Below are 15,064 nucleotides of genomic sequence, written 5' to 3'. Positions count from 1 at the left end.
GCAGTGGTTTTCAATAGTCATATCCAGTTTAACACTGCTTTCTGTGGATCTAAGCAAAAAGTGTATAATGATATCTTTATTCATCTTTAGGGTGATCCTGGTCGTGTGACAGGGCCTCCAGGACCGCCTGGGCCACCAGGTTCTCCAGGACAAATGATCTATATTAATGGCAGTGTAAGTGTTATCATGCAGATAAACCCTCAAATTACTTTTGTATAACCCTATGGCCTGATTTCATTGACAGGGTTCAGCCTTCAATTAGGACATTTAAGTAGCTTTTATAAACATGCCTTAGAAAAAACATTACACAGCTCAAATGTGAATTTTAGTCTGGGACTAGGCTTGAGCTTTGTTTGTGAAACTGGCCATAAATAACCTTAAATAAATAAATAACCATAAATAATCCTTCACAACTTTGAAGTTCTGATGTCAAATGCCTTTTATTTTCAGAAGAAGGAAGAAAATGGAATTCCTGGACAAAAGGTGAAAGGCATTGAAAAATATTAGTTATAATATAACTATATAAACAAAACATGAATTTAAATATTGCATGGAGTTTGATATAGAATATCCATGTAATTATGATTTGCTATTTACATATTATATTGCATACAGAAGCACACTCCAAACACTGTGTTTTGTTCTTGTTTTATTAGGGAGAACCTGGTCGGGCAGGATTTCCTGTAAGTTTTTAATGTCTGACTTACAATTTTGTTGTCTACACTCAAAAAATTTTTTTACTTGTTTATTTATTTTAAAAAAACATGGTCAAGTGGTTCCACGCAGCTATACTAAGCAATGTTTAGAAGTGACAATTTAGTTATAAGAACAAAAGAAATTCAAGTAAAAGATGACACAATCCATTTGAATTTGTCACTGTTACGTAATATTTATATGTGCGGTTTACTAAATAATGTTGTGTTACATGTATACAAAAAAATATTATGTTAGGATAATTGGACTTATTAAATTAACTATTTGCTCTACAAGTGTAAGTGGAAATATATTAAATAACAACAAGCGTTTTTTTATGCTATACAGTGTCATGCGAAAATATTCGGCCCCATTGAACTTTGCGACCTTTTGCCACATTTCAGGCTTCAAACATAATGATATGAAACTGTAATTTTTTGTGAAGAAACATCTCTCTCCAGAATTTCAGTGAGGATCTCTGAATGATCCAATGTTGACTTAAATGACTAATGATGATAAATAGAATCCACCTCTGTGTAATCAAGTCTCCGTATAAATGCACCTGCACTGTGATAATCTCAGAGGTCCGTTTAAAGCGCAGAGAGCATCATGAAGAACAAGGAAACACCAGGCAGGTCCGAGATACTGTTGTGGAGAAGTTTAAAGCCGTATTTGGATACAAAAAGATTTCCCAAGCTTTAAACATCCCAAGGAGCACTGTGCAAGCGGTGACTTCAGACCACTGCAAATCTACCAAGACCTGGCTGTCCCTCTAAACTTTCAGCTCATACAAGGAGAAGACTGATCAGAGATGCAGCCAAGAGGCCCATGATCACTCTGGATGAACTGCAGAGATCTACAGCTGAGGTGGAAGACTCTGTCCATAGGACAACAATCAGTCATATACTGCACAAATCTGGCCTTTCTAGAAGAGTGGTAAGAAGAAAAAAGTGTCGTTTAAAGTTTGCCACAAGCCACCTGGGAGACACACCAAACATGTGGAAGAAGGTGCTCTGGTCAGATGATACCAAAATTGAACTTTTTGGCAACAATGCAAAACGTTATGTTTGGCGTAAAAGCAACACAGCTCATCACCCTGAACACACCATCCCCACTGTCAAACATGGTGGTGGAAGCATCATGGTTTGGGCCTGCTTTTCTTCAGCAGGGACAGGGAAGATGGTTAAAATTGATGGGAAGATGGATGGAGCCGAATACAGGACCATTCTGGAAGAAATCCTGATGGAGTCTGCAAAACCTCCATCAGATGGAGTCTGATGGAGTCTGCAAAATGGAGCAACAAAGTATTAACTTAAGGGGGCCGAATAAATTTGCACGCCCAATTTTTCAGTTTTTAAATTGTTGAAAAAGTTTGAAATATCCAATAAATTTCGTTCTACTTCATGATTGTGTCCCACTTGTTGTTGATTCTTCACAAAAAAATTACAGTTTCATATCATTGTTTGAAGCCTGAAATGCAGCAAAAGGTTGCAAAGTTCAAGGGGGCCGGATATTTTCGCAAGGCACTGTATATGGGCAAAAATAACCCATTGGACAAATTCAATCTAATTGAGGAATTCCACCCAATAAATGTGTGTGTATGAGTGTCCACAGCCTAAACACAGGCACCACTCTTCTGCATTATAGTAACTAAAAAATTACCGAAAATACTCTAAATGTCCAACCTAACAACATTAAACACTAACATAAACACATTAAACACTTTTCCTAACACATAAAATAACATTTTAATCCCTAAATTTACTCTCCTAATGCAGTCCCTTGCAAAGCATGCTGGGAACTACAGATCCACTGCCCAGTCTGTTCGTTTCACTCAGCAATGATAAGTTGACAGAACAAACACTTAAGTAAAGCTGTCAATACTCATTATTAGTATAAACTCAGTTAATTTAAGTTCATGTAGTTACATGTGTGAACAAGTATTTAAGTGCAACTAACAACAGTGAAAGTAAAAAAACAAATGTAAGTGTAAAAAGTAAGTGATAAGTGGTATCACTTTTATTTTATAGGATGACATCCATTTCTTCCACAGCTGATGTTACTATTCTCACCTAGTATTTTTTTCTTTTTCTTATTCTTACAGCTATAAACCTTAAAGATCACATTAAAAGGTGGATTACTTTAGGCAAGCTTGGAGAAAAAGTAGGGTGTCTTAGTAAAACAATCAGTTGGGCCAGACTGAAACTTTCTTTGAGAAGTGAGACCTCTTTTATATGAACTGTTTTATGTCTTTTTGTGTTTTTAAAGGGACCAATGGGTCCAAAAGGTAATCAGGGACAACCTGGGATACCAGGAGACTCTATCAAGGTAATATGTTTTTCTTCTCTCAGAACTGTCCCTTCTGTCAGAATTTACAGGTAATAACAGAATATGCACATATTAGAAAAATCGATGTCCAAAAATGATGGACCTCAAAAAAGATTCAATTCACATTAAATTAAATTCATTTGTTATAGCACTTTTAAAGCAGCTTTACAGAAAATGCATGTTTCTACATTACAATTTAAAGTAATCACATAAGATGTGACCGTGTCCAAGTAATGTCCATAAATCAAAAATGTACAGCTCTAAGATAATACAAATCATGTAGTTAGCTAATATCATATTGTAACACAGTTTGTTGTTATTGGGAGAAAGAGGTGAGAACCAGAAAGCCCTCAGGGACGCCTGCTATGCACACACATAATAAAACATAAACAAAGGACAACGTAAAATCCAGGCCTGGTCCTCTCTCGTCCTTATGCTGTCATCGCTCCACCTTTTATGCATCCAAGCTCCTCCGTGAGACCACCGGCCCATCACCCATTCTCACGGTCCCTCTGCCTCGTCCTCGTCCTGCTTGCCACACATGTATTAATTTAGGCAGAAACAGTGAGGTCGTTAAAGGGTTAGTTCACCCAAAAATGAAATTGATGTCATTAATGACTCGCCCTAATGTCGTTCCACAACTGTAAGACCTCCATTCATCTTTGGAACACAGTTTAAGATATTTTATATTTAGTTCGAGAGCGTATGCAAGTGTATGCACACTATACTGCCCATGTCCAGAATGGTAATAAAAACATCATCAAAGTAGTCCATATGTGACCTCAGTTAGTTAATTAGAATCTCTTGAAGCATCGGAAATACATTTTGGTCCAAAAATCACCAAAACTACAAATTTATTCAGCATTGTCTTCTCTTTCTGGTTTGTTTTCAGTCCTCAAATAAAGATTCAAACGGTTATGAATCAGCGGATTGATTCATGATTCGGATCGCCAATGTCACGTGATTTCAGCAGTTTGGCAGTTTGACACACGATCCAAATCATTAATCAATTTCTATTTAATCAGATTCTAATTAACTAACTGATGTCACATACTTTGGAATACTTTGATGATGTTTGTATTACCTTTCTAGACATGGACAGTATATATCTCGGACTAAATATAAAATATCTTAAACTGTGTTCCAAAAATGAATGGAGGTCTTACGTGTGTGGAATGACATTAGGGTGAGTCATTAATGACATAAATTTAATTGTTGGGTGAACTAACCCTTTAAAACAATTATTACAAGTTGTGATTGTAATGATTACAATATCATTACATTATATATATATATATATATATATATATATATATATATATATATATATATATATATATATATATATATATATATATATATATATGTGTGTGTGTGTGTATATATATGTGTATATATATATATTGTTCATGTGTATTTATCATTATTACTGTAGTTGTGCTGTGGAATATGGTTTTGTGTAGAGTTAGAAAGATTTCGGTGTAGGCACTAGGCAGTAGTTCGGTGAAGGCACGAAAGTTACTCTTGCCCATGTCCCAAATCCGGCCCTGATATAGTAGTGTTTAGAAGATGCTATTTTTATCCAACAAGCTTTTTTTTTCCCCCTCTGACATTACATTTTGTTTTTGTTTTTAAGGGCCAGAAGGGTGAACCTGGTATAATCTATGACTCCAGTGGGATCCCCATTTACATGGGAGGGCTGACTGGACAGCTGGTGAGAAACCTGTTGGTTCATGCTAAACATCCATAGCCTTATAGACAATTAATATAGTTACTGTCTGTTTTAGGCTGAGCCAGGACCTCCAGGACCTGTGGTGAGTCTTGCTGAGGATTTTTTTTTTCTTTTACCATCACAATGGCCCTATTGAGAAATATATTGATAATGATTGTATTGATATATTTTCTCTCATTAGGGACCAGTGGGGCGACCTGGACCAAAAGGTGAAATAGGAATACCAGGCAGACCAGTGAGTATCTCTAATGCTGAATCAAAAATTATCTTCTTTTTTTTTTTAGCAATTTTACAATTTTTAGCAATTATAATAATTATAGCTACCTATGTAACATGTAGCCTATTATACGTTATATGTTATTATACAATTTATTAATTATTATTCAATATAATAAATGATTTCATGCTGTCAATCTTTTTTAGTAAAAAGGACCCCTCTAGGTAACATTTATTTGTAAAGTGATTTCTTTAAAGCTGATTTGAAATGTGTATTGTGAATCACAATACACATTTCAGATCAGCTTTAAAAAAAGTAATACTGTTATTTGCTTTACCTTATATGAGCAATATCACCTAAGTAGAAGTACGATATGGCTGTATGCTATTAGCATGCTGTGATTCCTGATGAATTTTGACCAAAGATTGCCCGATTTATATATGCCAAATGAATTATATAACATGTTTAAAGGGGTACTTCAGCGCTGGGAAGATGAATCTGTATTAGCACTTTGGGATTGTTTTTAACTATGAAAAGGGCTTTACAAATAAAATATATTATTATTATTATTATTATTATTATTTAAACTGGGTCATTAATGTAGTAGAAATGTGAAATTATTTTTGAATTTGAGCTTTCTAGACTGAGAAAAGACAGAAAATGTATTTTTGTCTCATGGGGATGAAAGACTACAATTCCCAGAATGCTTCACTGCCCTGCGAGGCCATTCCCAAAGCCACCAACTTGATTACTGTGACAGAGTTGGAGAAGACACATATTTCACACATGTTCAATATAATGAGTGAGTCACCGCGCGAGTATCACACCACTGAGCACTAACTGCAGGAGTGAGACAAATGAGCTGAATGAGCTCTCGTGATGAGAGCTGAGGTACTCACGACTACACTCGCGGCATACATTCACAACGCGAGTTCAGTCTGGCCCGTTTCAGTTCATGCCTTTGCAAGCTTAACTTTCATAGAAATTAATTTGAGAAGTTAAAAGACTTACATTGCTTACCATAGCTCCGTTTGAATGAGTGCCTGTAGCTGAGCTGAGCTGTGAGTGAGATCTCCATCCCCCATGCGCGGGTGTAAAACATGCGAAAATGGCTCCCTCTGCTGGCTGTAGTCTTTAGCCTTTGGCCAAACATTCCTCATGATGCAAATATTGTCAATTTGCATCATAGGAGGAATTTTTCCAGAAATAATATGCATAAATCTCTTGTCTCAGGGGGATATGAGGGGGGAAAACACATTTATTTGAATATACTTTAAGCACTTACCAAATCTGGCTTTTTTCACCTCAGTAATATTGCTTGTTTACATTCGTTCTTAAATATCAATGAGGCTGATACCATGGTTCATGTTTTTTTTTACGTCACGCATTGATCACTGTAATTCTCTCCTTTTCGGTTTACCACACTCAATAAGCTTCAATACATCCAGAACTCTGCAGTCCTCAGACATACCAAAAAATCCTCCCACATTACTGGTTTTACAAAGACTACATTGCCTGCCCTTTAGTTTCCGTATTCAATCAAATTCAAAGCCCTCAATGGTCTCGCCCCATTTCTGACCTCAGTCATACCTACATCCCTGCCCACTTAGGTCCTCTGACTCTGTTCTTTTTCTGGTCCCGCGCCACAAACTAGCATCGTTTGGTGGCAGGGCCATCTTGCTTTCACTATTGAATTTTTTTCGCCAGTATATTTGTAACCTCACATCCAAACACGATTTTAAAACCCACCTTAAAACATACCGTTTTACCATGTGTTTCTCTCCTCCCTAGTGTTATGTGTGCTATGTTTCTCTACATCCAATGCTCATTTATTCTTGTCTGTATGCCTGCTGCTATGTTTTTTCTTCTCCTATTATAAAGCGCCCTTGAGTTTGCTGAAAGGCACTATATGAATAAACATTATTATTTTCAGCTTTAATTGCTGCTTGCAACTATATTTTAAATGCATTATTATATTTATTTATTTTTTGAGTTTTGATCATTTTCATAATTTGGTATATTCTTGATTTACACAATATTCTTAATCAAAAAGGGTCGTCCTGGTCTGAATGGAAAAAAAGGGGCGAAAGGGGATTCAGGTGGAGGATATGGCTATCAGGTAAAAAATAAGCACCTTATTACTATGTTTTGTTTTTATTGTTACTATGGAAGTATATGTACTGTTATCAAACTGATTTTAGGGACCCCCTGGTCCACCTGGGCCACCCGGTCCTCCAGGATCTCCAGCTTCTGTGGAAAGATTTAGTGTAAGTAATAAACTAATGTCTTGTAGGTTTGTTTGCTATAAAAATAGCATTTGTACTGGCTCACAGTTTTCAATGTGATCTACCTTAAGGGTTATGATGATGGAAGCTCAAGGTTTCCCTTTGGTGAGTTGAAAATGTATCTGATTTTTCATTTTCTGATCCATATCCAATCCAGTTTATTATAACATGAATATATATTTTATTTTTATTTTTTTAAGTCTTCTGAACAATTTGTATGTTGCTTTGAATAAAAGCAGCTGCTAACTGAATAGATGTAAATATATCTCAAATTTCATTACCTCAGCTATCAAAGGAGACAAGGGTGAAAGAGGAATGCCTGGCATCCCTGGCTTGCCAGGTATGATTTATTAAAGCGTCAAGCCTTTTTATAGGAACATTTATAAAGATTTAGAGTGAATATAATTTCTTTTTTTTTTTACTGTGAAGTGTTAACGTGACTTGAATGTCAATATTATCTGCTGTAGGTCTGACTACCACCTTTGACATTTATGCATTTAAGGTATGACATTTCCAACCTTACACACGTTTTCTGTTTACATGTAGTAATGTTCTGCTGAAAATATGCAGCACATGAAAAATGTACTCAATTATGTAATGTTTTATGCTGTAGCATGAGATGAAAGGTGAGCATGGTTCTAAAGGGGAGAAGGGAGAACCAGGTGGAGGTTTCTACGACCATCATCATGGTGGATTACAAGGTCCACCTGGAAGACCTGGACCACCGGTGAAAGCACAGACATTAAATGATTCCCCTCAGATTCTGAGTTAACCACTGTTTTGTTCTTATTGTCTAAAATGGCTTACCTGACTAAATGTTAATTTCGGTATAGGGCCCTAGAGGTGAATCTATTAGTGGACCTCCAGGTCCCCCAGGTTCTCCTGGAGCCCCAGGAATCGGTTATGAGGGTCGCCCAGGAAGTCCTGGCCCACCAGGTCCACCTGGACCACCGGGATCAGTGCTACCAGGTGCATACAGACCCTCACAAAGTAAGGAATCTACACACTGCCACTCACACGTAAAAGATCTTTTGGGTTCCTAGGGATGCAGATTTGAATCTGACCTGCTTCATTTCCCTGATCTCATTTCTTGTCTCTCCCTTTTTCCAGTCTTCTCTCTTGGTGTCCTATCCATTAAATGCAAAAGTTCATAGATAAAAAGCTACCTTTTCATTTTAACATCTTGATCTTTTAGCAATCAGTATTCCTGGACAACCTGGGCCACCTGGACCTCCTGGACCTCCTGGACATTTACCTAGGGTGAGTTTTGACTATAAACATTGCTTACTGTCGGTTGGCACACTGTTTCAAACATCAATTATTTTCTATGAGATCATTTATCTTTTGTTGGGTTGTTCTTATTTCCTCAGGTTATGGTTTTGAGGTCTTTTGACACCATGGCTGCATCAACTATTCAGCATCCAGAAGGCACACTAATCTATGTAATAGACAAGAAAGAACTTTTTATGAGAGCAGAGGATGGTGTCAGGGAAGTCATGGTAATTGTCTATTCTTTAATATTTTTCTTCATCTCCATGTAAGAAGAGTACAAACTTAACGGGTAAAATATACTTCTCCAAAAAATACAAACATTTTTTCTTTGTCTTTGTGATTGACCATTCAAAATAAAACATGTAATGATCTCTGCAGATTGAGTGTGCGTTCCTAATTCAGTTAGCATTTTCAAACCAATAGGCAAAGAGGGTAAAGTGGTTTAAAGTGGCCATTGGTTTAAACATGTTCACTGAAACAACCATTTTCGTTCTGCAGATAGAGAAACGTTTAAAATCGAAGGGTCTGTTAGGTGCGCCAAATGCACCTTAAGAATAGGAAACAGCATTACCTTATTTCATAGCATCACATTTGCATTTTTTTTTTTAAATTAAATTAGTAGTTTGTCTTAATACATTAATGTAAGTGCCATTGCATTAGCCCTGAGTTTTATTACTTGACATTTATCCTTTTTGTAATTTTAGCAAGAAACTATTAAAATATTTCTAATGTTTCTGGTTGTTTCATTTCAGCTTGGAAAATATACCCCTTTCACCAGGGGTCTGGTGAGTAACAGAATTAAGTAATTAATAAACCCTTATATAATACAAAAAAACTGCCTTTGCCTTTTACATATGCATGTGACTAACACAAGTAACAATTCAAGCCATTAGTAAAGATTCAGTCTTGTTTGCAAAATGTCTACATTTAAGGGTGAAAAAAGGGTCATAGTCTATGGTGTGATGCAGTTTTGGTAGCAATTTTGTCTGATTTGGTTTCTGCACATTTTTTATTGGCTTTTAATATTTTTTATACTGTTGTCTGAGGTCAGTTAATGACGTTCGTGTGGTTTTTACATTCAAAAACATCATAACTAATAATTAATAGGCTATTTTCTTCATTGGTTTCTTCTTTTGGATGGGGAACGCTGGGTTATGATGGGCGTTCCGCACTGGAGACTTGGAAGTAAATGCCCATGGCTAGGATTGGATAAGATTTGCATATTTAATGAGCCTTAACTCCTGTCATATCTATGTTTTGTATTACATAGCCCGCACGATCGTTCGATATAAGAGCGAACTGTCAAGTTCAAATGTCCCTTCAAATGTCAAGTCAAGAGAGAGATAACAGTGCAGAACAAGACATTAATATTATGAGATTCATCGGCCTGCCGACGGGCTTCCGTTTTGGTAGCCCGTCTGGAAAACACAGCCCCGGGACATTGGGCTTTGCGAGCCCTGGCCCATACATGTCTGAGTCCAGTTTGCTAAAGTTCTGTTAGACACGTAGATATAAGCAAAACTATCTATAACAATGCAATACTATTACATACAAAAAAATGTTTTACCCACATAAGTGTGTTGCACCATTCCTCCTGTCGGATCCAATATAGAAGAAATAGCATATTGAATGTCTGCAAATCGACCTCCATGAATCATTGGGCGAGCTACTGAATTACACGTGCTTATTATTCTATAGAGGCGGTGTTTCGTCGGTCAATGTCGTCAAGATGCGAACACGATCGTTTTCTGGGCTTGGTGTCTATAATAGCTTTTTTTTTTTACTAACAAGGAAGTTTTCAGCTCTGAAATGTACAGGATATTCTTATATTACCATGACCTTTTATGTATCAAAAGCTCAAGTGAAAGTTGATTTCTTAATCCATCACCCCTTTAAGATGCCTCGTATTGTTGTTCATATTGCAATTCATGTCGATAGATGAATTACTACTATTAATACTCGCTTAGAATTAACTTTTTTGAAATCCGTATTGTTATGATTCAGATTGCATTGATTCCCGTTGAAATTAATGGATTTCACCAACAAAATGACCGCAGTCTTCTCCTTGCTTTCTGGTTTCTAGGATAATCAGAGGGAAGCAGTGGAGCCTCCAAAAGTGGTTCACTACTCTCAGGACTACCCCACTGCCTCTCCTCCACAAGCCCCTCCACAACGAGAAGCCCAGCATCCTGTGCCACATGATCCCAGATACCAGCCATCCTATGACCCATACAACAGACATACATTTCCCCCCCACTTTTCCCCAACTGATCCACGGTACTCTCCATCAGACGACCGAATTTATCAGCACTATCCTGATTCCAGAAAGCACATTCACAGCAGCCACCCTGATCAGCCTGGCTATCCCGACAGCAGATATGAACGTACGCACCACCTCAGGCCTGTCATTGAAGAAGCTAAGGTTCCTGCTCACACACACACATCAGGCCCTGCGGTAAGCACCTCATTTAAATGAGAAATAATTGCTAATATATTCATTTTTGCCTATGCACCATGACGAATTATACTAGGAAGTAATTTCCATCAAACTGTAAAGATTCAGTCATTTGCTAATGGACTTGCTGAAAGGCTTGCTTACATTAACAAGCATTCACAAAAACAAGGTGAGATTATTCTACTCTTGCCTCAAGGTAAAAAACCACTTTTAACAGATACTAGTGTATGCTATATCAATGAGAAGACCACAAATAAGTCCAAAGTGTAATTCAGATGAATATAACTTTTAATATAAGTATAAATGTAATGTACAGTAAATATATGTTCCACTAACTGAACATTTTCTTTAACTGGAACATTGATAGATATTTCAAAATCTTTAAACATTTTATAACGACCCTATAAAACACCAGAAGAGACGTGAGGATTTTAGGATATAAATTAGAGATTCCTAATGTAATTTATAGTGAATAATTCACAGGATATTGGGATATAGATAACATATGGGATATCATTTCAGGAAATCAGATCAAAAGATCAGTCTCTGCAGTCTTTTTCAGAAGGTAAAAGCCAAGTATCCACAACACAATATCAACAGACATTCTTGTAATATTAATCTTAAGATTAAAATACCAATGCTTAAATTATTTTACTGACAAACACTATACTATTAGAAAGTTTGGAGTCAGTAATATATATTTTTTAAAGAAATTAGTACTTTTATTTAGCAAGGTTAAATTGTGTTTATAGGTTACACTATATTGCCAAAAGTTTTGGGATGCCTGCCTTTACATGCACATGAAATTTAATGACATTACATTCTTAATCCGTAGGGTTTAGTAGAGTTGGCCCACTCTTTGCAGCTATAACAGCTTCAACTCTTCTAGGAAGGCTTTTCACAAGGTTTAGTAGTAGTATGTTTATGGGAATTTTGACCATTCTTCTAGAATCGCATTTGTTAGGTCAGTCACTGATGCTGGATGAGAAGGCCTTGCAGTCTCCACTCATATTCATCCTGAAGGTGTTCTGTTGAGTTGAGGTCAGGACTCTGTGCAGGCCAGTCAAGTTCCTCCACACCAAACTCGCACATCCAGTCATGTTGGAACAGGAAGTTCTCACAAAGTTGGGAGCATGAAATTGTCTAAAATGTCTTGGTAAGCTGAAGAATTAAGAGTTAATTTCACTGGAACTAAGGGGCTAAGCCAAACCCCTGTAAAACAACCCACACCATAACCCCCCCCCCTCCACCAAACTTTACACTTGGCACAAAGCAGTCAGGCAAGTACCGTTCTCCTGGCAACAGGCAAACCCAGACTCGTCCATCAGATTGCCAGACAGAGAAGCTTGATTCATCACTCCAGGCAGCATGCTTTACACAACTGCATCTGACGCTTGGTGATGCACTTGGTGATGTAAGGCTTGGATGCAGCTGCAAGTAGTCTACCACTTTGTGGCTGAGTTGTTGTTTTCAATTGCCTCCACTTTGTTATAATAGCAGTATAAGTTGACTGTGGAATATTTAGTAGTGAGGACATTTCACAAATGGACTTGCAATTGCACAGGTGGCAACCTATTATGATACCACACTCCTGAGCGAGACCCATTCTTTCACAAATGTTTGTAGAAGCAGTCTGCATAGGTGCTTGATTTTCTACATGTGGCCATGGAAGCAATCTGAATTCAATGATTTGAAGGTGTGTCCCAATACTTTTGGCAATATAATGTATTATGCAAGTTATATATTAAATTATGGAATAATGACTGCTAAAAATTCACCTTTTCCATCAGGAATTATTTACACTTTTAAAAATATGTAACACTTTATTTTAAGGTGACATCATTGTTACATGTTACTTCCAACCTGTTTATTTGAAATTATTTAGTTCAGTCTTCAACTAGTAATCAAAGTCAAAGCCAAGTAAATCAAGTCACATTTATTTATGTAGTGCTTTATACAAATAAAGATTGTTTCAAAGCAGCTTCAGAGTAATAAACAAGAAAATAAGTTTTAATTTTGCAAAAGTTCTTTAATTATGAAACTAATACAATTTCAGCTGTAAAGCAGCTCTAACAAAACAAGTGTCAATATTAAGCTCAATTCCGTTTAGTCCCATTCAACTAAAAAACAGCTTTGCCAAAGACAATATTGTCATTATTCATCTCAAGTCAGTTCAGTGTAATAGTTAAAAGTGTGACATTCAAGCATGTATTTTAAAGAAACAAGCTAATTAGTTTAAATAGAAACAATAGAAAATGCTGAAGATTAGGTGATGTCCTTTTATATCATCTTTGTTTGTAATCTTCTTGTAATATAAACTTATTGTCAAGTTAACTTATGCATAACTATCTGTTTTGTTACCTTAGCTGCACCTGATAGCTCTCAACTCACCCCAGCGCGGCGACATGCGTGACATTAGAGGTGTAGATCACCAGTGCTTCTTACAGGCCCAAGCAATTGGGCTCAAAGGAACATTCAGGGCTTTCCTGTCATCCCGGTTACAGGACTTATACAGTATTGTTCGAATGAATGACAGGAATCGGTTTCCTATAGTAAATCTTCAAGTAAGATGCTTCATTTGTCACAAAAGCTTTTTTACTGGCCTTTATACTGTAGTATTTTAACTAGGCTGTTTAATATGTTCACCACAGGATGAGGAATTATTCAGCAGCTGGGAGTCCATCTTTAGCGACTCAGAGGGCAAGTTGAATGATGATGTGCACATCTATTCATTTGATGGTCGAGATGTTCTCAATGATGATGCCTGGTAAGGGGGACTAAGACATATACGACATAAACAACTAGAACCTTAACATAAATGATTAACCTGGCATTTGTTTTCTCCATAACCAATTCAATAGGCCAGAGAAGATGGTATGGCATGGATCAAGCACTCGTGGAAACAGGCAAACAGACAGCTACTGTGAAACATGGCGAACTGGTAGTAATGCCGTCACTGGCGTGGCTTCCTCTCTCCAAGATGGCTACCTACTTCAGCAGTTGCCACGTGGTTGCGGCAACTCTTTTGTCGTACTGTGCATTGAGAACAGCTACATTGCTTAGTGAACCAAAATGTGTGCTATAAACCAAAAAAAAAAAAATATTTGAGTCACACCACAAACTGAAACTTGTTTTGTGATGACTAGTTATGTTTATCTACATGTATTTTAGATTAAAAATGTGTTTTTTATGTATTAACTGCTGTGTCAGTATATCAAAAGATATACGTTGCTCCTCCTTACACCATAAGTCTTACGACATACTTTATTATAGAAGAGACCATAAAATGAAATACTTGAGCATTTGCAAAGAAAAAGTTGACTAAATTCATAGGAGGGGAAAAAACTTTTTATTTTTAACAAAAAAATTACATCTTATACTATTTTCACACATACAAGGACAGTATAGAACACCCCCAAGCAAAAACAACTTTTAAAATAGAGCTGGTTTCAAAATGAAATGTGCCTTCAAAACATAATACCAAAGAATCTGGCTACATTTCAGATTTAAACAACTAATTATTTTTAAAACTACTTTGTTGTCATTACCACTTTCAATCACATTTGTATTTTAATGATTTTATATAAACATGTATCCTTTCTACATTTTTATACTTTGCAACTCAATCAAATCAAACATTCCATGATTGTAGAGCAAAATGACTAGTTGACTTTCTTTAAAGAAAGATGACTTAAAATTGGTAAATCATTGTTTTGTTTTTTTAATTATTTATTTTGTTTGTTTTACACATAACTTGAAAATGTTAAAGGGTTGTAGCCCATTGCATTTATTACTATTCTACTGTTGTATTCTATAGTTCAAATGAGACCACTAAAAAGCCATCATTACTTTTGTTCACTGTTTTTTCAATGGCACTTGTGTTAATAAATAAATACAACCTGTTTTTGACTCATCACTGGCTATTTCACTATTACAAATTCTGTAATATTTATTTGGAAAATAAAGTGAATGACGGGTTACTGGTCATTTAAACGTTATATTATATTATATATAACAATATTGCTATTCTTGTCTATTTAGCTCCACCTGTAAAAAGCCAAAGCATGAGCCACCAATGTGGT

General features: G+C 36.4%; 1 protein-coding gene across 1 annotated transcript in view; it reads left to right on the top strand.

Moving 5' to 3' along the window:
- col18a1b (collagen type XVIII alpha 1 chain b) overlaps positions 1-14,884 on the top strand; it is a 54,914-nt gene extending 40,030 nt beyond the window's left edge. Inside the window, exons 23-43 of the mRNA XM_067458621.1 lie at positions 91-174; positions 451-483; positions 657-683; positions 2,962-3,021; positions 4,658-4,735; positions 4,809-4,835; positions 4,935-4,988; positions 7,024-7,089; positions 7,172-7,237; positions 7,327-7,360; positions 7,542-7,595; positions 7,723-7,757; positions 7,869-7,982; positions 8,089-8,245; positions 8,451-8,515; positions 8,626-8,754; positions 9,280-9,312; positions 10,611-10,982; positions 13,349-13,546; positions 13,634-13,749; positions 13,844-14,884. Of these exons, the coding sequence (XP_067314722.1) occupies positions 91-174; positions 451-483; positions 657-683; positions 2,962-3,021; positions 4,658-4,735; positions 4,809-4,835; positions 4,935-4,988; positions 7,024-7,089; positions 7,172-7,237; positions 7,327-7,360; positions 7,542-7,595; positions 7,723-7,757; positions 7,869-7,982; positions 8,089-8,245; positions 8,451-8,515; positions 8,626-8,754; positions 9,280-9,312; positions 10,611-10,982; positions 13,349-13,546; positions 13,634-13,749; positions 13,844-14,045 (2,004 nt within the window). The 3' untranslated portion in view covers positions 14,046-14,884. The remainder of the gene's footprint in view (positions 1-90; positions 175-450; positions 484-656; positions 684-2,961; positions 3,022-4,657; positions 4,736-4,808; positions 4,836-4,934; positions 4,989-7,023; positions 7,090-7,171; positions 7,238-7,326; positions 7,361-7,541; positions 7,596-7,722; positions 7,758-7,868; positions 7,983-8,088; positions 8,246-8,450; positions 8,516-8,625; positions 8,755-9,279; positions 9,313-10,610; positions 10,983-13,348; positions 13,547-13,633; positions 13,750-13,843) is intronic.
- Positions 14,885-15,064: the final 180 nt, after the last annotated feature.

Source organism: Pseudorasbora parva, chromosome 12, assembly GCF_024679245.1.
Source record: "Pseudorasbora parva isolate DD20220531a chromosome 12, ASM2467924v1, whole genome shotgun sequence".
Taxonomy (NCBI): domain Eukaryota; kingdom Metazoa; phylum Chordata; class Actinopteri; order Cypriniformes; family Gobionidae; genus Pseudorasbora; species Pseudorasbora parva.
Note: the sequence above shows the minus strand (reverse complement) of the source record. Positions and strands in the feature narration are given on the sequence as shown.